Genomic DNA, 21,991 nt, shown 5'->3' on the forward strand with positions numbered 1-21,991 from the left:
TGTTATTACAGGGGTGACTCAGTCCTCCAAGTTAAACTGGAGGCTTGCATTAAATCTCTTTATAACCAAAGTCAGGTCTCTTAAAAGCATCTTGGTATACGTGCCCATTGCTTTCTGAAAATACCCAGTTTAAATTCACTAACTTAAGATGGAAGAAAAAAACTTTGACTCTTTAGTTGGAAAATAAGGAAGAAAAGAAAACTGTATACGTAAGACTTCCAGAATAAAGAGAAAAAAGGGGGTCAAGTGCTTTGTGTACTAAAGCATGTATTATTATTATTATTTTTTAGACAGAGTCTCACTCTGTCACCTAGGTGGAGAGGAGTTGTGCAATCTCAGCTCACTGCAACCTCCATCTGCCAGGTTCAAGCGATTCTCCTGCCTCAGCCTCCCGAGTAGCTGGGACTACAGGCGCATGCCACCATATCCGGCTAATTTTTTTGTATTTTTAGTAGAGACAGGGTTTCTCCATGTTATCCAGGATGATCTTGATCTCCTGATCTTGTGATCCGCCTGCCTTGGCCTCCCAAAGTGTGGGGATTACAGGCGTGATGATAATGGAATCATTGACTCTTTTTAGAGAATTAGGTATCATCCTGAGTAAATACAACATGAATTTACTAGACCTAATGGCTCAAGATGGTGAACTGAACATGTCTATTTATTTACTGTGTTATTTTCAGCACCTATGATTAGAAAAAAGTACACTATAAAGCTAGAAATGAAAAGGGGTAACATGACTCAAAGACTGAAAACAACTAGAAGTATACCTCAGAAATTTTTTTAAAAGTGGAAAGACAAAAACAAACAAAACCCATAGTAGAAAGTTATTCTAGGAGATCATGGCAGACAAGAGGCAGGACTAGACAGCAGCTCTCACGTGGACAGATAGAGCAGTGTGTGGAGACTTGCATCATGAACTTTTGCTCCAGAACAACTGCAGAAATTAACCAGGAAAGCTGAGAGAACCCACAGACCCTCTGAAGGAAGCAGATTGCTCCTGGAGGACCCAGGAGACACCCCAAATACAGCCCAAGCTGTGGAAGTGGGAAATGGAGATTGTCTGCCCCCAAACACACACCCTCAGTGGGGAACCTTGAGGTCTAGATCACGGGAGAAGATTCTGACCTTACCTGGAGCTGGGTCAATTTAGAGAGCTGAGTGAAATACAGAGGTAGAGGAAGCAGCAGGAAAAGTCCTGTGGGCTCTCTGAGTCCCCTGGAAAGCTGTTTCTGCCTTGTCTCATAGGGGTCCTCAGGGAGAGCTGCCAGAGGTATTTGGAAAAGACTACAGGGAAAAGGAAACTTCCAGCTGAACTTTGTAACAATTCCAATGGAATGTGAAGTCTTCTGTCCAGACCTAGGGGGAGAGTGTGAATCTGGTGTGCAGACTCCACAGACAGGGAGGCACGAAAGCCGGGTTTGCTTTCATAGCTACGAGGCTGGTAGTCTGGGGCAAGTTCTCAGCCCTGCTTGCCCACTGCTTGGAAACAGACTCGGTGCTGTTTGAGAGGGCAAGGTGGGAGTGAGACTGGCCTTTTGCGTTATGTGAGAGCTGGGTGAGGCCTATGACTGCCAGTTTTCCCCCACTCCCTGCATGACACAGCAGAGGAAACCCTCATCCTCCTGGGACTATAACACCATTGGCCTGGGAACCACACCCCCATCCCCCACAGCAGCTGCCATAAGACCTACCCAAGGAGAGTCTGAGCTCACACACGCCTAGCCCTGCCCCGACCTGATGGTCCTTCCCTACCCACCCTGGCAGCTGAAGACAAAGAGCATGTACTCTTGGGAGTTCTAGGGCCCTGCCCACTGCCTGTTGCCCCTATGCTACTACAGCTGATGCTCTCTTCAAAGTGCCACCTCCTGGCAGGAGGCCAATACAAAAATAGTGCATTAAGCAACCAAAACTAAGAACCCTCACAAAGTCCATTTCACCCCTCTGCCACCTCCACCAGAGCAGGTGCTGGTATCCACGGCTCAGAGATCTGCAGATGGTTTACATCACAGGACTCTGTGCAGACAACCCTCAGTGCCAGCCTGAAGCCTCGTAGACCAGCTAGGTAGCTATATCCAGAAGAGAGATAACAATCACTACCACTCAGCTCTCTGGAAACCACATCCATAGGAAAAGGGGGAGAACACTACAGCAAGAGAACATCCTGTGCATCAAAAAAATCTGAACAGCAGCCTTGAGCCTTATACCATCCCTCTGACATAGCCAACCCAAGTGAGAAGGAACCAGAAAAACAATTCTGCTAATATAACAAAACAACTTTCTTGAACAGCCCCCGCCCCAAAAAATTACACTAGCTCACCAGCAATGACTCCAAACCAAGAAGAAATTCCTGATTTTCCTGAAAAAGAATTCAGAGGGTCAGCTAATCAAGGAGGCATCAGAGAAAGCTGAAGTCCAATGTAAGGGATTTTTAAAAAATTATACAAGAAATGAGGGGAGAAATCTTCAGTGAAATAGATGGCATAAATAGCCGGGCACGGTGGCTCACCCCTGTAATCCCAACACTTTGGGAGACTAAGGCAGGCGGATCACTTGAGGTCAGGAATGCAAAACCTGTCTGGCCAATATGGCGAAACCCTATCTCTACTAAAAATATAAAAATTAGCTGGGCGTGATGGCATGCTCCTATACTCCCAGCTACACAGGAAGTTGAGGCAAGAGAGTCACTTGAACCCGGGAAGTAGAGGTTGCAGTGAGCTGAAATCACACCACTATACTCTAGCCTGGGCAACAGAGCAAGACTTCATCTCCAAAAAACAAAACAAAACAAAACAAAACAAAAAGGGAGGGGGAAGAAACAGATAGCATAAATAAAATAAAAAACTATTGAAACTGGAAGATGGCCAAATAGGAACAGCTCCGGTCTGCCACTCCCAGTGTGACTGACACAGAAGACAGGTGATTTCTGCATTTCCAACTGAGGTACCTGGTTCATCTCATTGGGACTGGTTGGACAGTGGGTGCAGTCCACGGAGGGTGAGTTGAAGCAGGGCAGGGCGTTGCCTCACAGAAAAGCACAAAGGATTGGGGGATTTCCCTTTCCTAGCCAAGGGAAGCTGTGACAGACTATATGAAAAAACAGGACACTCCTGCCCAAAAACTGTGCTTTTCCCAAGGTCTTAGCTGTCAGACCTCTGAGCCCAAGCTAAGCCATCATATCCCCCATATCCCCTGTGACCTGCATGTATACATCCAGATTGCCTGAAGCAATTGAAGATCCACAAAGGAAGTGAAAATAGCCTTAACTGATGACATTCCACCATTGTAATTTGTTTCTGCCCCACGCTAACTGATAAAAGTACTTTGTAATCTCCCCCACCCTTAAGAAGGTTTTTGTAATTCTCCCCACCCTTGAGAATGTACTTTGTGAGATCCACCCACTGCCCACAAAACATTGCTCCTAACTCCACCGCCTATCCCAAAACCTGTAAGAACTAATGATAATCCCACCACCCTTTGTGGACTCTCTTTTCGGACTCAGCCTGCCTGCACCCTGGTGAAACAAACAGCCTTTTTGCTCACACAAAGCCTGTTTGGTGGTCTCTTCACATGGACGCATGAGACACTAGCGACCTGCAGACAAGGTGATTCTCTCCCATGCCTGGCTCAGTGGGTCCAGTGTCCACAGAGCCTTGCTCACTGCTAGTGCAGCAGTCTGAGATTGACCTGTGAGAAGGCAGCCTGGCTTGGGGAGGGGCATCTGCCATTGCTGAGGCTTGAGTAGGTAAACAAAGCAGCCAGGAAACATGAATTGGGCAGAGCCCATTGCAGCGCAACAAGGCCTATTGCCTCTAGACTCCACCTCTGTGGGCAGGACATAGCTCAAAAAAAGGCAGCAGACAACTTCTGCAGACTTAAATGTCCCTATCTGACATCTCTGAAGAGAGCAGTGGTTCTCCCAGTACCGTGTTTGAGCCCTGAACACAGACAGATTCCCTCCTCAAGTGGGTCCCTGACCCCCATATAGCCTATCTGGGAGACACCTCCCAGTAGAGGTGGACAGACACCTCATATAGGTGGCTGCCCCTCTAGGACGAAGCTTCCAGAGAAAGGATCAGGCAGCAATATCTGCTGTTCTGCAGCCCCCGCTGGTGATACCCAGGCAAACAGGGTCTGTAGTGAAACTCCAGCAAACTCCAACAGACCTGCAGCTGAGGGACTTGACTGTTAGAAGGAAAACAAACAGAAAGGAATAACATCAACATCAAGAAAAAGGTCATCTACACCAAAACCCCATCTGTAGGTCACCAACATCAAAGACCAAAGGTAGATAAAGCCACAAAGATGGGGAGAAACCAGAGCAGAAAAGCTGAAAATTCTAAAAATCAGATTACTTCTTCTCCTCTAAAGGATCGCAGCTCCTTGCCAGCAATGGAACAAGGCTGGATGGAGAATAACTTTGGCGAGCTGACAGAAGTAGGCGTCAGAAGGTCAGTAATAACAAACTTCTCCGAGCTAAAGGAAGGTGTTCAAACCCATTGCAGGGAAGCTAAAAACCTTGAAAAAAGACTAGATGAATGGCTAACTAGAATAAACAGTGGGGAGAAGACCTTAAATGACCTGATGGAGCTGAAAAGCATGGCACAAGAACTTTGTGACGCATGCACAAGCTTCAATAGCCAATTTGATCAAGTGAAAGAAAGGGTATCAGTGATTGAAGATCAAATTAGTGAAACAAAGTGAGAAGACAAAGTTAGAGAAAAAAGAATAAAAAGAAATGAACAAAGCCTCCAAGAAATATGGGACTATGTGAAAAAAAACAAATCTACGTTTGTTTGGTGTACCTGAAAGTGATGGGGAGAATGGAACCAAGCTGGAAAACAGTCTTCAGGATATTATCCAGGAGAACTTCCCCAACTTAGCAAGGCAGGCCAATATTCAAATTCAGGAAATACAGAGAACAACACAAAGATTCTCCTCGAGAAGAGCAATCCCAAGACACATAATTGTCAGATTCACCAAGGCTGAAATGAAGGAAAAAGTGTTAAGGACAGCCAGAGAGAAAGGTCAAGTTTCCAACAAAGGGAAGCCCATCAGACTAACAGCGGATCTCTCAGCAGAAACGCTACAAGCCAGAAGAGAGTGGGGGCCAATATTCAACATTCTTAAAGAAAAGAATTTTCAACCCAGAATTTCATATCCAGCCAAACTAAACTTCATAAGTGAAGGAGAAATAAAATCCTTTACAGACAAGCAAATGTTAAGAGATTTTGTCACAACCAATCTGCCTTACAAGAGCTCCTGAAGGAAGCACTAAACATGAAAAGAAACAACGAGTACCAGCCACTGCAAAAACATGCCAAATTGTAAAGACCATTGATGCTATGAAGAAACTGCATCAATCAATGGGCAAAATAACCAGCTAACATCATAATGACAGGCTCAAATTCACTCATAACAATATTAACCTTAAATGTAAATGAGCTAAATACCCCAAGTGAAAAACAGAGAATGGCAAATTTGATAAAGAGTCAAAACCCATCAGTACGCTGTATTCAGGAGATCCATCTCACGTGCAAAGATGCCTATAAGGTCAAAATAAAGGGATGGAGGAAGACCTACCAAGCAAATGGAAAGCAAAAAAAAGTAGGGGTTTCAATCCTAGTCTCTGATAAAACAGACTTTAAACCAACAAAGATCAAAAGAGACAAAGAACGCCATTACATAGTAGTAAAGGGATCAATTCAACAATAAGAGCTAACTATCCTAAATATATATGTATCTAATAAAGGAGCACCCAGATTCATAAAGCAAGTCCTTAGAGACCTACAAAGAGACTTAGACTCCCACACAATAATAATGGTATGATTGCATGCCTAGAAAACCCTAAAGAATCCTCCAAAAAGTTCTTAGAGCTGTTAAAAGAATTCAGCAAAGTTTCTGGACACAAAATCAATGTACACAAATCAGTAGTTCTCCTATAAACCAACAGCAACCAAGCTGAGAATCAAATCAAGAACTCAACCCCTTTTACAATAGCTGCCAAAAAAAAAAAAAAATTAAAATACTTAGAAATATACCTAAGGAGGTGAAAGACCTCTACAAGGAAAATTACAAAACACTGCTGAAAGAAATCATAGATGCCACAAACAAAAAGAAACACATTCTGTGCTCATGGATGAGTAGAATCAATATTGTGGAAATGACAATACTGCCAAAAGCAATCTACAAATTCAACGCAATTCCCATCAAAATACCACCATCATTCTTCATAGAACTAGAAAAAAGAATCCTAAAATTCATAAGGAACCAAAAAAGAGCCCATACAGCCAAAGAAAGACTAAGCAAAAAGAATGAACCTACAGCATTACATTACCTGATTTCAAACTATACTATAAGGCCATAGTCACCAAAACAGCATAATACTGATATAAAAATAGGCACATAGACCAATGAAACAGAATAGAGAACTCAGAAATGAACCCAAATACTTACAGTCAGCTTATATTTGACAAAGCAAACAAAAACATGAAGTGGAGAAAGGACATTCTTTTCAACAAATGATGCTGGGATAATTGGCAAGTCACAAGTAGGAAAATAAAACTGCATCCTCATCTCTCACATTATACAAAAATCAACTCAAGATGAATCAAGGACTTAAATCTAAGATGTGAAACTATAAAAATTCCAGAAGATAACATTGGAAAAATCCTCCTAGACATTGACTTAGGCAAGGATTTCATGACCAAGAACCCAAAAGCAAATGCAATAAAAAAACAAAGATAAATAGGTGGAACTTAATTAAACTAAAGAGCTTTTGTGTGGCAAAAGGAACAGTCAGCAGAGTAAAAAGACAAGCCACAGAGTGGGAGAAAATCTTAAAAATCTATACATCAGACAAAGGACTAACATCCAGAATCTACAACAAACTCAAAAAAATTAGCAAGAAAAAAAAATCTCATCAAAAAGTGGGCTAAAGACATGAATAGACATCTCTATCTTCTTTCAAAAGAAGATATACACGGGCCATCAAACATATGAAAAAATGTTCAATATCACTAATGATGAGGGAAATGCAAATCAAAACCACTATGTGATACCACCTTACTCCTGCAAGAATGGCCAAAATCAAAAAATAATGGAGGTCCATGTGGATGTAGTGAAAGGGAACACTTCTATACTGCTGGTGGTAACCTAGTACAACCACTATGGAAAGCAGTGTGAAGATACCTTAAAGAACAAAAGTAGAACTACCATTTGATCCAGCAACCCCAACACTGGGGATCTACCCAGAGGAAAAGAAGTCATTGCACGTGTATATTTAGGGGAGCACAATTCACAGTTGCAAATATGTGGAACCAACCCAAAAGCCCATCAACCAACAAGTAGATAAAGAAATTGTGGTATTTATATACGACAGAATACTCAGCCTTGAAAAGGAAAGAACTAATGGCATTCGCAACAACCTGGATGGGATTAGAGACTATTATTCTAAGTGAAATAACTCAGGAATGGAAAGACAAACATGTATGTTCTCATTCATAAGTGGGAACTGAGCTATGAGTATGCAAAGTTATAAGAATGACACAATAGGCTTGGCATGGTGGCTCACACCTGTAATCCCAGCACTTTGGGAGGACGAGGCAGGGCAGATCACCAGGTCAGTAGATTGAGACCATCCTGGCTAACACGATGAAATCCCATCTCTACTAAAAATACAAAAAAATTAACTGGGCCTGGCGGCGGGCGCCCGTAGTCCCAGTTACTGGCGAGGCTGAGGCAAGAGAATGATGTGATCCCAGGAGGTGAGCTTGCAGTGAGCCTAGATGGCGCCACTGCACTCCAGCCTGAGAGGCAGAGCGAGACTCCGTCTCAAAAAAAAAAAAATACAAATTGGGTTCAGTGATTACAGCTCGGGTGATGGGAGCACCAAAATCTCACAAATCACCACTAAAGAACTTAACTCATGTAACCAAATACCACCTGTTCCTCAAAAACCTATGGAAATTAAAAAAAAAAAATTAAGAAAGAGAAAGTTACTTTAGCTCTATGAGCTGCTCCCTCCATTAGAAAGAGAAGCTCTAATATTCAAAAAATGGAAATGGGTGGAGGCCAAATTATCAGATCAAGGAAAATATTTATTTCAACATGGCAGAACCAGTTCGGCCATTTAACTTACCAGAACATGTACAGTGGCAAGCAGTAGAGACATTTGACCCCAAGACATTTAAGTAAAGAGAAAGCTCTTCCTCCACAGGTTCAGAGTTTGTATGTTGAACCAAATATAAAAGCAGACCTAAAATGAATATATCTAGATCTTTCCAGTGGGCATGGAAGGGAAAAAAAAAAAGATAGGCTGCTCAACCCAGGAAAGAATTACACTCCTTTTCCATGATAATTTTCTACTTATTTTGATAATAATTATGGGGGTTTCTACTAACCTGCCTGGTTTCTACTCATCTGCTACAGATGCACTCTTACTTGTCAGTATGTCCCAACCACTTTCAGAATCTACAGTCCATCCTTTCATTCAATGAAATAATCTGTTGAGTAAATATGCCCAACAAATGCATGGGTGGTGGGGGGTGCAAAAATCCCTATGACAGATTTTTCAATTACTCTGGTCCTTTATAAATATAAATGGATGACCAAAGATCACAAGATCACAAAACATTTGATACAGACCAAAAGTATCAAGGAAATTAACAAAGGGAACATTCTATTCTCAAAGGAAATGGAATAGAATAAAATGTGTAACAATAGAAACAATTTTCAAAAATCTAATTAACAGCCTCGGAGAGATTTAAGAAGCTGTTGAACGAAACCAAAATAAGAGTACTATAACAAAGGAGCAATCATATTACACACACAGAAAAAGGGTTCTTTGAAATTAAAACAAATATCAAAATACGGTGGTGTCTCAGTTCATTTAGCATTGCTATAGTCAAATACCCGAGGCTGGGTAATTTATAAAGAAAAGATACAGGCTGGGAAGCTCAAGATCATGGCCCTGGCTTCTGGTGAGGGCTTTCATGCTGCATTATAACATGGCAGAGAAGGTCAAAGGGGAAGGAGACATGTATGAAGAGGCAAAACTCAAGGGGTAGCCTGGCTTTAAAACAACCCATAGTCAAGGGAACTCATCCACTCCCATGAGAACTAATCCAGTCTTGCCAGAGCAAGAACTCAGTGCCACAACAATGCCACTAAGCCCTTTATGAGGGATCCATTTCCATGATCCAAACACCTCCCATTAGGTGTCACCTCCCAATACCACCACATTTGGGATCAAATTTCAACGTGAGTTTTGGTGGGGACTAATAAATCATGGCCAAACCATTGCAAGTGCAGAAGAAACTAGTATTCCAGAAAAAGAGGTGAGCAAATCCATACTACAAGGCAAAAAAGACAAAGACTTAGAAATGTGAGAGGAAAGCAACACAGGGTTCAGATGTAAAAAATCCAAGATCTATCTAATAGTCATTTTATAACTGAACAGTGAAAATTAGCTAACTATTTGAAAAAAAAAAATTGAAAGCAAACTATCTTGAGACAAAGATGAGAGTCTAAATTAGAAGATAAAGTCAAAAGGCTTTGTAAAGAATGTCTCCAATATAAAAATAGCCATGAGATGAATCTACTAAAGACCAGAAAGACCGATTATAACATACTGCTTGTGAAATGAAGACATAAGTTCCTTCCGATTCAAAAAATTGTGGGTCATATGAAACAGCAAGAGACTGGGAAAAACAAGTGTCCCATGAAAAAGTTTACATCCAGAAAAAGAGTGCTGTGTTTTTTGTTTTTATTTTTTTAACAATAATGGGAGATAAGAAACAATACTGCCCTAAAGAGCAGACAAAAGTGTCATTTTTCAGGTACTTTGGGACAGAAATAAGCCCTCTTTGTGTTTGTGATAGACATTACCTATCATCTTAGAAGATAGGTTTTATTTGTTAAAGTGAGTTGTGGTATTTATAAGATGATATTTTGCTTACAGGTGTACCTTTTACTAATTTCTCTTGAAAAATTATCATAGGCATAGGAAGAGTTTAAATTTTAATTTTTTTTATTTTAGAAAAAAATATTTGTCTTAGCATAAGACATAATTGATGACACTCATTTTTATGAGACCACTGACAAAGTATTATAGTCTGGAAGTCCAAAATTATTCAAGTTAAAATAAGCTACAACAAAACCTGAATGCTTTTCATGATCCGTTTTTAACTTGAGAAGATTTTTTTTTTTTTTTACAAATTTTGAAGACTCCATTGCAATAAGTGTGGCAGTTTCTTTGGTTTTAGTTTCTTTCACTTGCTATTAAAATTCAGTAAAATAAAATTCAATAATCTTTTCTTATTTAGAAAAAGTTAAATGATTATCTATGGGTAATAGGATTGCAGTGTTTCCTAATTTTTTCTATGTATTTATGTGTATTTTCTCTTTTTCTTTCATCTACCTTGAATCTTCTTATGCCCTGATTATTTTGAAGGCACTGTAAGGTTAAACAGTGGCCTGATATGTATCCTGTCTTTGAGGTATTCATTGACTGTTGGACAAAATTGGCTATGCCTCTCTTTCTTTTCTTATTTTCTTCATCTTCAAGATGTTAATAATATTATTAATATTGCCTGCCTTATTCGAGTTCATTGAATATCAAAACCCTGACATAATAATTGTTGAAGAACTTATCATCACTGTAAGGATAAAAGCAGCTATTTTTTTTTTCTCTTATAAAGTCTTAATACCAACTTTACTCATTGTAAAAATTTTGTCATGCCGGCCGGGCGCGGTGTCTCAAGCCTGTAATCCCAGCACTTTGGGAGGCCGAGGCGGGTGGATCGTGAGGCCAGGAGATCGCGACCATCCTGGCTAACACGGTGAAATCCCGTCTCTACTAAAAATACAAAAAATTAGCCGGGCGTGGTGGCGGGCGCCTGTAGTCCCAGCTACTCGGAGGCTGAGGCGGGAGAATGGCGTGAACCCGGGAGGCGGAGCTTGCAGTGAGCCGAGATCGCGCCACTGCACTCCAGCCTGGGAGACACAGCGAGACTCCGTCTCAAAAAAAAAAAAAAAAAATTATGTCATGCCTGGGCACAAGAATCTAATTACTCAAAGTACAGCCTTACTGGAGCAGGACACCAATAAAATAGGAAAAGTTATCAAATAGCCCACAATTGAGTTTACTATATTTCACTGCCCCTTAAACTTTTACTTCTCCCAAAAAATGAATGAATAATGAATGAATGTACCAGCAAATGAATCAATATAGGAGTTCATGTGTGATCTGCCTATCAAAGCTCTATATGTATGCCAGTATGAAATATATGTGGATGTGCAATATTTGGAAGCCCTCAGACTGGGAAATATCTTCCCTAAACCAAGGGGAGAAATAGCATTGGGGACATTATAGTATCTTTTGAGTCTTTATGATAGAAGATGATCTGGATTACAACCAGATCAGTTAAGTGACCACGTGAACTACATGCATTGAAAACTGATGAATTACTTAGATACAGTACTTAGATACAGACCAACAAGTATCACATAAAAGGATTTCTCATATAAATTCTATTTTATGGGAGTCTAATACAATTTATCTTCTGATATTGATGATTGCTAAATGAATTTCCAAGGGTGCTGGTGATACTTGGGTAAAGTTGAACCCCCCACAGCATTCATATAGGTTCGCTTTCACCCACATAACTTAGCATCCTGTGATCACTTATAATATTTAGGGATCCCCAATTACTGGAGTGCAAACAGCGATTTGCTTTTGCATCTGCTATTCCCGATTCCAAGAATGTATTTCCTAGGATATATTTGTGATTGCTCCTGCCTTCAAGACATCCCATCAGAGAGGCTTTGACTCTCTCATATTTCCAGTGTTCCCTCAAACTCCCTAATCCTTTTACCCCTCATTATTATTCTCCAGAGCACTTGCAACCACCAAATATATGTGTGTTTGTTAGTGTATTGGGTTAAAAAAAATTTTTTTTGAGCCAGGGTCTCACTTTGTCACTCAGACTAGAGTGCAGTCACACAATCGTAGCTCCCCACAGCTTTCAACTCCTGGGCTCAATGATCCTCCCACCTCAGCCTGCAAAGTAGCTGGGACTACAGTCTACACCACCACACTCAGCTAGTTTTTACATTTTTTGTAGAGATGGGATATTGCTATGGTGTCCAGACTTGGTTATTGCTTATTTATCATTGTTCATTTTCCCACAAGTATTTAAGCTCCCTGAGAGCAGGTATATTCAATTTCTTTTCCCTATTGCCTTGCATGAGGTAAACACCCAGTAAATAATTGCTATTTCAATGAATGGCATCAATGACTACCTTTTTTATTTTTATTTTTTACTTTAAAGTCAATACATATTTTGGGAGAGGTTTGAGGTTGAAAAAAATCAACACTTGCTACTGTTTAGTATTTCAAGGAAAAATTGGCGTTGTAGTAAGGGCTAAAAAAATTTTTAGCAGGATCACAGGAAAAGCCATACTGAGAAAAACTAATAAATTGAAGTTAACAGTAGGAGCCTTATTCATCTCTCTTAGGAGATCTGAAGAGTGATCCTGACAAGATGGTCCATGCCAGCCGTAATAGCAGTGACACACAAATCCATTCTTCATAGCTGTTATTGTCTTCTGTTTATTGTGTTCAGAAATGATGAATCTGAAACTCTTGTTTAGAACATATTTCTTACCACTGCTTTCAGGCATATGCAGATAGAAGGAGGACTCAGGTGTTTTTCGAATACATCTTCCGTGATTGTTACATAGACTTTGACTGCAGAGCTTGGCTGCCGATGTCACATTCACAACATAACGGCCCAAAGGCCCTCGGATAGATTGTTGCATAGATAAGCAGTTCTCCTGTAGGAAAAACAGAAATCTACTTAAAGCACTCTCAAAGTGTGCTTCCAGTATCCAGGCAGTATTAATGCCTGAAGTTTTGCATTTGGTAAGGCTGAGGAGGAAGAGCATTTCTGTGGATTAGCTATTTAAAGGAGGGACTAAACCTTTATAGGGTCATGTGAATACATATGAGCCATGCCTTTAATTGGGAAGACCATGAACCAACCAAATTCATTGGTGAAGATGATCTCACAGTGTCCCAGTAGAGACTGGTCCTTAATGTAAAGATATATTTGTAGTAATACTTTTAAAAGATATCATTAATATGGGGATGGTTTGTTAAAATTTAACTTTACTTGTGAAACATTTTCAATGCTGATACTCAATATATTTTAACATTAGGTCAGATTTTTCAAAAACTACCAAGTCATCCTATTCTTCTCTCTACCTCTGATAACAATTCTCCTAAAGTTGATGAGTTCTCATCCACATTTTTATAACTTTACTAGGGGTGTGTGTGTGTGTGTGTGTGTGTGTGTGTGTAATTATGAACAAGAGGGGGTATTATTTTGTGCTTTTTAATCATTTACATACATATATCATGTAGGATATTTTTGCAACTCGCTTTTTGAACTTAATATTTTCCATTTTTTATGTTGATACATGTAGCATTTTTTCATTTTAATTGCTGCTCAATATTTCATAATATAAATATAACATACTTTACTTGTCCATCAGTCAGTTTTTAGGAGGTAGAATATAAAAGATCATTATTTACATGAAATGCTAGTGTTACTTGTACATTGCATATAGGGTCCAATGATAGCAGGTAAGAATGTCTTCCCACAAGTCTACCATTGGGTATTTCATTGATGTGTCCATAGCACTGGGCTTTAACTTTAGGACACATTTCTGTACATTAATGATCATATTGTGCAGTTAGGATGGGCAAACCTAATTGAAATGATATTATCAGCTAACCCAGAAGAGCCTGGCTGGAATCTTGATAAATGTCTGCCTTGATCCACACAGGTAGGATCATGGAAAAATTCTAGTAAATTAATTAGTAATATAAATTGAGTTTTCTATTAGCATTTAATTATTTATTTTATCAATATTTAAACTCATGCATAATTTAAAACCAATTAAGCTGAGAACAGTGGGATATTTTCTCAGTGAGAGGAGGCCCCAGAACTGTGACTCCATCTGGTAAAGATTTGGGAGATTCAAATTGAAAGTCATAAGGCAGAATAAAGTTCTTAATTGACAGGTAGTTGAACAAGGCCAGCACTTTGGCAATAGTAAATTCTGAAGATCATGTAAGCAATATTATTTGTTACAGACACATTCAATCTGTGGCAGTCTCATACTATATTTAGAAACACACGCTGTTTTTAGTCAGGACAAGACTCCTTGTCTGAGGCATCTGAGGAGGTTTCTAAGAAAGACACAGTAAAATAAAACAGGCAAACAATTGAAGCAAAGGAAAGAAGAGAAAAGGGCGGCTGGGAAGGAAAAAAGAGGAAGGGCGAAAAAGCAACCAAGAAAGACAGAGGTCGGGAGGAGTCAAACGAAGACAACACAGAACACTGGCAAATATAATCAACTTCAACTTGGGCATTCCCTGTTCTGTCACAGCCGTCCTCCTTGCAATACCTTCTTCACTTAGCTTCCAGAAGATCACATCCCTGTTTTGTCCCCAACCTCACTAGATGTTCCTTCTCAGTCTTCTTTACTGGCTCCTGTTCATCTTTCCTACATTTAACACTGGAGTGCCCCTGGCTTAAATCTTAGACCTCTTCTCTTCTATAGCTGTACTATTTCACTGAATAAACTCATCCCATCTCATTACTTTAAATACAATCCCCAAATGTGTATCACCCAGACCTTATCCCTGAATTGATTGTGTACCCACCTACTTACTTGACATCTCTGCCTGGATGTCTTACAAGCATTTCAAACTTAACGTACTCCAACATAATCTACTGACCCTCTTCCCAGAGTTCCCCATCTCAGCATAAGCGAACTTCCTCTTTCCAGTGCCTCAGGAGCAAAACCTTGGAGTTATTCATCACTCCTTTTCCCGCTTACAGTTAATCCATCAGCAAGTCCTTTTCAGTCTACCTATATTTTGGGAGAGGTTTGAGGTTGAAAAAAATCAACACTTGCTACTGTTTAGTATTTCAAGGAAAAATTGGCGTTGTAGTAAGGGCTAAAAAAATTTTTAGCAGGATCACAGGAAAAGCCATACTGAGAAAAACTAATAAATTGAAGTTAACAGTAGGAGCCTTATTCATCTCTCTTAGGAGATCTGAAGAGTGATCCTGACAAGATGGTCCATGCCAGCCGTAATAGCAGTGACACACAAATCCATTCTTCATAGCTGTTATTGTCTTCTGTTTATTGTGTTCAGAAATGATGAATCTGAAACTCTTGTTTAGAACATATTTCTTACCACTGCTTTCAGGCATATGCAGATAGAAGGAGGACTCAGGTGTTTTTCGAATACATCTTCCGTGATTGTTACATAGACTTTGACTGCAGAGCTTGGCTGCCGATGTCACATTCACAACATAACGGCCCAAAGGCCCTCGGATAGATTGTTGCATAGATAAGCAGTTCTCCTGTAGGAAAAACAGAAATCTACTTAAAGCACTCTCAAAGTGTGCTTCCAGTATCCAGGCAGTATTAATGCCTGAAGTTTTGCATTTGGTAAGGCTGAGGAGGAAGAGCATTTCTGTGGATTAGCTATTTAAAGGAGGGACTAAACCTTTATAGGGTCATGTGAATACATATGAGCCATGCCTTTAATTGGGAAGACCATGAACCAACCAAATTCATTGGTGAAGATGATCTCACAGTGTCCCAGTAGAGACTGGTCCTTAATGTAAAGATATATTTGTAGTAATACTTTTAAAAGATATCATTAATATGGGGATGGTTTGTTAAAATTTAACTTTACTTGTGAAACATTTTCAATGCTGATACTCAATATATTTTAACATTAGGTCAGATTTTTCAAAAACTACCAAGTCATCCTATTCTTCTCTCTACCTCTGATAACAATTCTCCTAAAGTTGATGAGTTCTCATCCACATTTTTATAACTTTACTAGGGGTGTGTGTGTGTGTGTGTGTGTGTGTGTGTGTAATTATGAACAAGAGGGGGTATTATTTTGTGCTTTTTAATCATTTACATACATATATCATGTAGGATATTTTTGCAACTCGCTTTTTGAACTTAATATTTTCCATTTTTTATGTTGATACATGTAGCATTTTTTCATTTTAATTGCTGCTCAATATTTCATAATATAAATATAACATACTTTACTTGTCCATCAGTCAGTTTTTAGGAGGTAGAATATAAAAGATCATTATTTACATGAAATGCTAGTGTTACTTGTACATTGCATATAGGGTCCAATGATAGCAGGTAAGAATGTCTTCCCACAAGTCTACCATTGGGTATTTCATTGATGTGTCCATAGCACTGGGCTTTAACTTTAGGACACATTTCTGTACATTAATGATCATATTGTGCAGTTAGGATGGGCAAACCTAATTGAAATGATATTATCAGCTAACCCAGAAGAGCCTGGCTGGAATCTTGATAAATGTCTGCCTTGATCCACACAGGTAGGATCATGGAAAAATTCTAGTAAATTAATTAGTAATATAAATTGAGTTTTCTATTAGCATTTAATTATTTATTTTATCAATATTTAAACTCATGCATAATTTAAAACCAATTAAGCTGAGAACAGTGGGATATTTTCTCAGTGAGAGGAGGCCCCAGAACTGTGACTCCATCTGGTAAAGATTTGGGAGATTCAAATTGAAAGTCATAAGGCAGAATAAAGTTCTTAATTGACAGGTAGTTGAACAAGGCCAGCACTTTGGCAATAGTAAATTCTGAAGATCATGTAAGCAATATTATTTGTTACAGACACATTCAATCTGTGGCAGTCTCATACTATATTTAGAAACACACGCTGTTTTTAGTCAGGACAAGACTCCTTGTCTGAGGCATCTGAGGAGGTTTCTAAGAAAGACACAGTAAAATAAAACAGGCAAACAATTGAAGCAAAGGAAAGAAGAGAAAAGGGCGGCTGGGAAGGAAAAAAGAGGAAGGGCGAAAAAGCAACCAAGAAAGACAGAGGTCGGGAGGAGTCAAACGAAGACAACACAGAACACTGGCAAATATAATCAACTTCAACTTGGGCATTCCCTGTTCTGTCACAGCCGTCCTCCTTGCAATACCTTCTTCACTTAGCTTCCAGAAGATCACATCCCTGTTTTGTCCCCAACCTCACTAGATGTTCCTTCTCAGTCTTCTTTACTGGCTCCTGTTCATCTTTCCTACATTTAACACTGGAGTGCCCCTGGCTTAAATCTTAGACCTCTTCTCTTCTATAGCTGTACTATTTCACTGAATAAACTCATCCCATCTCATTACTTTAAATACAATCCCCAAATGTGTATCACCCAGACCTTATCCCTGAATTGATTGTGTACCCACCTACTTACTTGACATCTCTGCCTGGATGTCTTACAAGCATTTCAAACTTAACGTACTCCAACATAATCTACTGACCCTCTTCCCAGAGTTCCCCATCTCAGCATAAGCGAACTTCCTCTTTCCAGTGCCTCAGGAGCAAAACCTTGGAGTTATTCATCACTCCTTTTCCCGCTTACAGTTAATCCATCAGCAAGTCCTTTTCAGTCTACCTTCAAAATATATCCCGAATTCAACCCTTGCTACCATTCTGTTTCAGGTCACTAATAGCTCTCGCCTAGATGATTGCCTCCCAACTAGTCTCACACAATCTGTTCTAAATACAGTAAGCATACATATGTTTCTCTCTATAATTAAGTAAAATAGGAATCAACAATAAAAGAAGTAGACACAAAAATCCTAGTTTTTTACAGATTAAAAATACCCTCCCAAGTAGCAATTTGGTCCAAAAGGAAATCTTTTAAATTACAATTTCAAATTAATTAGAAAAATAAAAACAACTGGAATACTACATGTTAGAATATGTTAATACATCCAAAGTAATTTTCAATGTCAATGCCTAGTCATAAGTGCTTTTGTTTACTGGGTGATCCAATTATCAAACCAGAAACAAGGCATTTTGGCATTGGCTTTTACCTGGACTCCCATTCAGCTATACAGCAGTGTGCACTAGTAGCTGATGGGGTGCTGAGTGGCACGCTTTCCACTTAAGCTTTTTTCTATGCTTCCTATTCCCTCAACTTTCTGCATCTTCTCAGTCACTTTTCCACTTTTAGAAGCTCCACCTTAGTGGCTACCTGCTTCATTGAATCAGTGCATTTCCTATCTCTGTCTATTATCAGAAGCTGGTCACCAATTTCCTAGAACCCAGCAAGTGATATTCTACCTATTATGGCAAACTTTCTTGACTTTCGGTGTATCTGGAGCATTCACTAAATTTGTAAAATTAGCTTCCAATTTTAAATCTTTATCCAAAGAAATGTGCACCTTTCTGTGGAAGTTTATCCTCTACTCTGTCTTTGGATCTGAAAGAAATGTCCTAACATTTTAAAGCATGCTAATACTAGATGCAAAAGTAATACTTTTTATTGCAACAGCTTTGATTATTTAACATAGAGGAATAAAATAATAAATTAAACAAGCATTCAATTCAAGAACTTAGAAAAATAATTTTTTAGAATGCAATCTCATGAAAAGAAATAATAAAGTTAAAAGTATAAATTTTTGAATTAGAAAATTGAATTGATAAAGAGTGGGTCTTCAAAAAAAGAAAACCATCAAACACTTATATCTGACAAGCCTAACTAATCAAAAAAAGAAGAGTCATGATTGATTAATTGATTAAGTGGTTGAACTCAGTCTCCAATTCATTGATAATGCATAGCTTGAAGCATCTACCCATTGTTTCACCCTTTGTGAAATGGTTGGTTCTTGAGGCATGGTCAGCCCTCATCATAAAACTTTTAGGTGTGATTATATCCACCCTAAACAAAGATACTCCCAGATTACCACCCAGAAACCAAGGACAAAGGCCAGATCTCTCTTTGGGAAAAGCCAGATTCTTTATAACCCATTGTCTCTCCATCTCACTACCTCCTCTTCTATTTTACTATGAAAGTTTTGATTATATCAACCTTAATTATTGCTTCTAGAGTTGGATTTGTCAGCCTTTTGGATGTGATTCCATGACTATTTCAGCTGCTCTAAGGAAAGATGATCTGTATTTAAAGATTCACATCAGGAATCTAAAAGAGAATTTTGTCTATGTGACAGCTTGGATTTAATCAGACCATCCCAAATACATGCTTCAATTAGGAGAAACCTGTTAAACCATTTATATGTAATGTGGTTAAAAAAAGACAGGAACTTTACATATAACTTATAAAAATGTGATATACTACATAAACAGTAAGAAAAATAAAAATCATATGACCATCTTACTAGATGCAGAAAAAGCATTTTTTAAAAATTTAACACCCCTTCACAGTAAAAACTCTTACAACAATAGGTATAGAAAGAATGTATCACAACATATAAAGGCCATATGTGACCAGCCCATAGCTAACATCATAGTCAATGATGAAAAGTTGAAGCTGTTTCTCTAAGATCAGAAATAACACAAGGATACTCACTCTAATCATTTCTCTTTTATTCATTTTAGTTTAATTATTTTCCTTTAAGAGATGGAGTCTGTCACCCAGGCTGAAGTGCAGTAGCACAATCATAGTCCATTACAGCTTTGAAATCCTAGGTTCAAGTCATTCTCCTGCTGTAGCCTCCTGAGAAGCTAGGACTACAAGCACACACCAACACACCTGGCTAGTTTTTTCTTTTTTACTTTTTGTAGAGATGGGGTCTCATTATGTTGCCCAGGCTGGGTTTGAACTCATGGCCTCAAGCAACCTTCCTGCCTCAGCTTCCCAAAGTACTGGGATTATAGGCATGAGCCATCTCATCCAGCCAACTCTGACCACTTCTATTCAACATAGTACTAGAAGTCCCAGCTAGAGCAATTAAGCAAGAAATAAAAATGAATCTGAATTTAAAACTATCCTTGTTGCAGATGATATAATTCTATATATAGAAAACCCTAAAAACTACAAAAAAATGTCATAAGTAATAAAGAAATTCAGTAAGGTTGCAGTATACAAAATCAACATATACAAATTAATTGAATTTCTATTCATTAATAGTGAGCCATCTGAAAAGGAAACTAAGAAAACAATTCCATTTACAATACCATTAAAAATAATAAAATCCTTAGGAATAAACTTAACCAAAAAAGTGAAAGACTTGTACATCGAAAACTACATAATATTGATAAAAGGCGTTAAAGGAGACATAAATAAAAGATAACTTATGTTTATGGACAGAAAAACTTAATATTGTTAAAATGTCCACACTGTCCAAAGTGATCTGCAAGTTCGATGCTATCCCCATCAAAATCCCAATGGCAATTTTTACAGAAATAGAAAACAAAAAGCTAAACTTTATATGGAACCACAAAAGGCCCAGAAGAGCCAAAATAACCTTCAGAAAGAACAAAACTGGAGGCTTCACATTTCCTCATTTAAAAATACATTACAATTCTACAATAAATACAACACTATGTTACTGGTATAAAGGAAGATATACAAGTCACAGGAACAGAATAGAGAGGCCAGAAGTAAACCCACACATATATGATCAACTGATGTTTGACAAGAGTGCCAAGAACACAACAGAGAAAAGATAGTCTCTTCAACAGATGGAGCTGGGAAAACTAGATATCCGTATGCCCAGAAACGAAATTGGATCCCTATCTTACACCACACACAAAAGTCAATTCAAACTGGACTAAAGACTTACTTAACATTAGACCGAATACTCTAAAATGCCTAAAAGAAAACACACGGGGAACGCTTCTTGACACTGGTCTTGGCAATTATTTCTTAGACATGACACCAAAAGGACAGGAAACAAAAACAAACATGGACAAATGGGATGCATCAAACTGAAAAGCTTTTGCACAGCAAAAGAAACAGCAGTGTGAAGAGATAACCTATAGAATAGTAGAAATATTTCCAAACCATATATCTGATAGAGGTCAATATCCAAAATATATAAGGAACTTCTATGACTCAGCCAAAAATCCAAATAACCCAATCAAAAATTAAGCAAAGGACTTGAACAAACATTTCTCCAAAGAAGACATACAAAGAGCTAATAGGTATATGAAAAGATGCTCAAAATCATTAATTATCGGGGAAATATAAATCAAAACAATGAGCTGTCACCTCACACCTGTTAGGATGGGTATAATTTAAAAAATAAAAGATAACAAGTGTTGAATCCTGTTGATGGGAATGTTAAATGGTACAACAGCTATGGAAAACAGTACGGAAATTCCTCAAAAAATTCTAACTATAACTACTATGTGATTCAGTATATATGCATATACACTTCTGGATATATAAAAGAGGTGAAATTGCAATCTCAAAGAGATGTCTGCATTCCTATGTATATTGCAGCACTATTCACAATAGCCAAGAAATGGAAACAATCCAAGTGTCTGTTGACAGATAAATGAATAAAGATAATTCACTATATACATACAATGAAATAGTAGTCAGCCTTTTAAAAAGAAGGAAATAATGTCCTTTATAACAACCAGATGAACCTGGGGGGGCATTACTCTATGTGAACTAAGGCAGTCACAGAAGGACAAATGCTACATGATTGTACTTAGGAGGTATCTAAAATAGTAAACTCGTAGAAGCAGAGAATACAGTAATAGTTGTAAGGGGCTGAGGGTGGGAGAAATGGGAAGTTGTTATTTAAAGGTTGCAACTTTTCAGTTATGCTAGATAAGTTAGAGATATGCTAGTTCAGTTCCGCTAGATAAATAAGTTCGAGAGATCTCCTGTACAACATAGTGTCTATAGTTAATAATGTATTAAGCAATCCAAAATTTAAGAGGGTAGATTTCATATTAAGTATTCTTATAACAAAAGAACAGAATAGATTGTTAATTTTTTTTTTTTTTTTTTTTTTTTGAGATGGAGTTTTCGCCCAGGCTACCCAACTGAGGGCGCAATGGCGTGATCTCGGCTCAGGGCAACCTCTGCCTCCCGAGTTCAAGTGATTCTCCTGCCTCAGCCTCTTGAGTAGCTGG

General features: G+C 38.6%; 1 protein-coding gene across 1 annotated transcript in view; it reads right to left on the bottom strand.

The window, feature by feature from the left end:
- Window positions 1–15,002: 15,002 nt before the first annotated feature.
- LOC105550925 (hyaluronidase-4-like) overlaps window positions 15,003–21,991 on the bottom strand; it is a 16,972-nt gene continuing 9,983 nt past the window's right edge. Inside the window, exon 3 of the mRNA XM_011995997.1 lies at window positions 15,003–15,443. Coding sequence (XP_011851387.1) covers window positions 15,003–15,443 — 441 coding nt within the window. The remainder of the gene's footprint in view (window positions 15,444–21,991) is intronic.

The sequence above is a fragment of the Mandrillus leucophaeus genome, unplaced genomic scaffold (assembly GCF_000951045.1).
Source record: "Mandrillus leucophaeus isolate KB7577 unplaced genomic scaffold, Mleu.le_1.0 Scaffold5, whole genome shotgun sequence".
Taxonomy (NCBI): Eukaryota; Metazoa; Chordata; class Mammalia; order Primates; family Cercopithecidae; genus Mandrillus; species Mandrillus leucophaeus.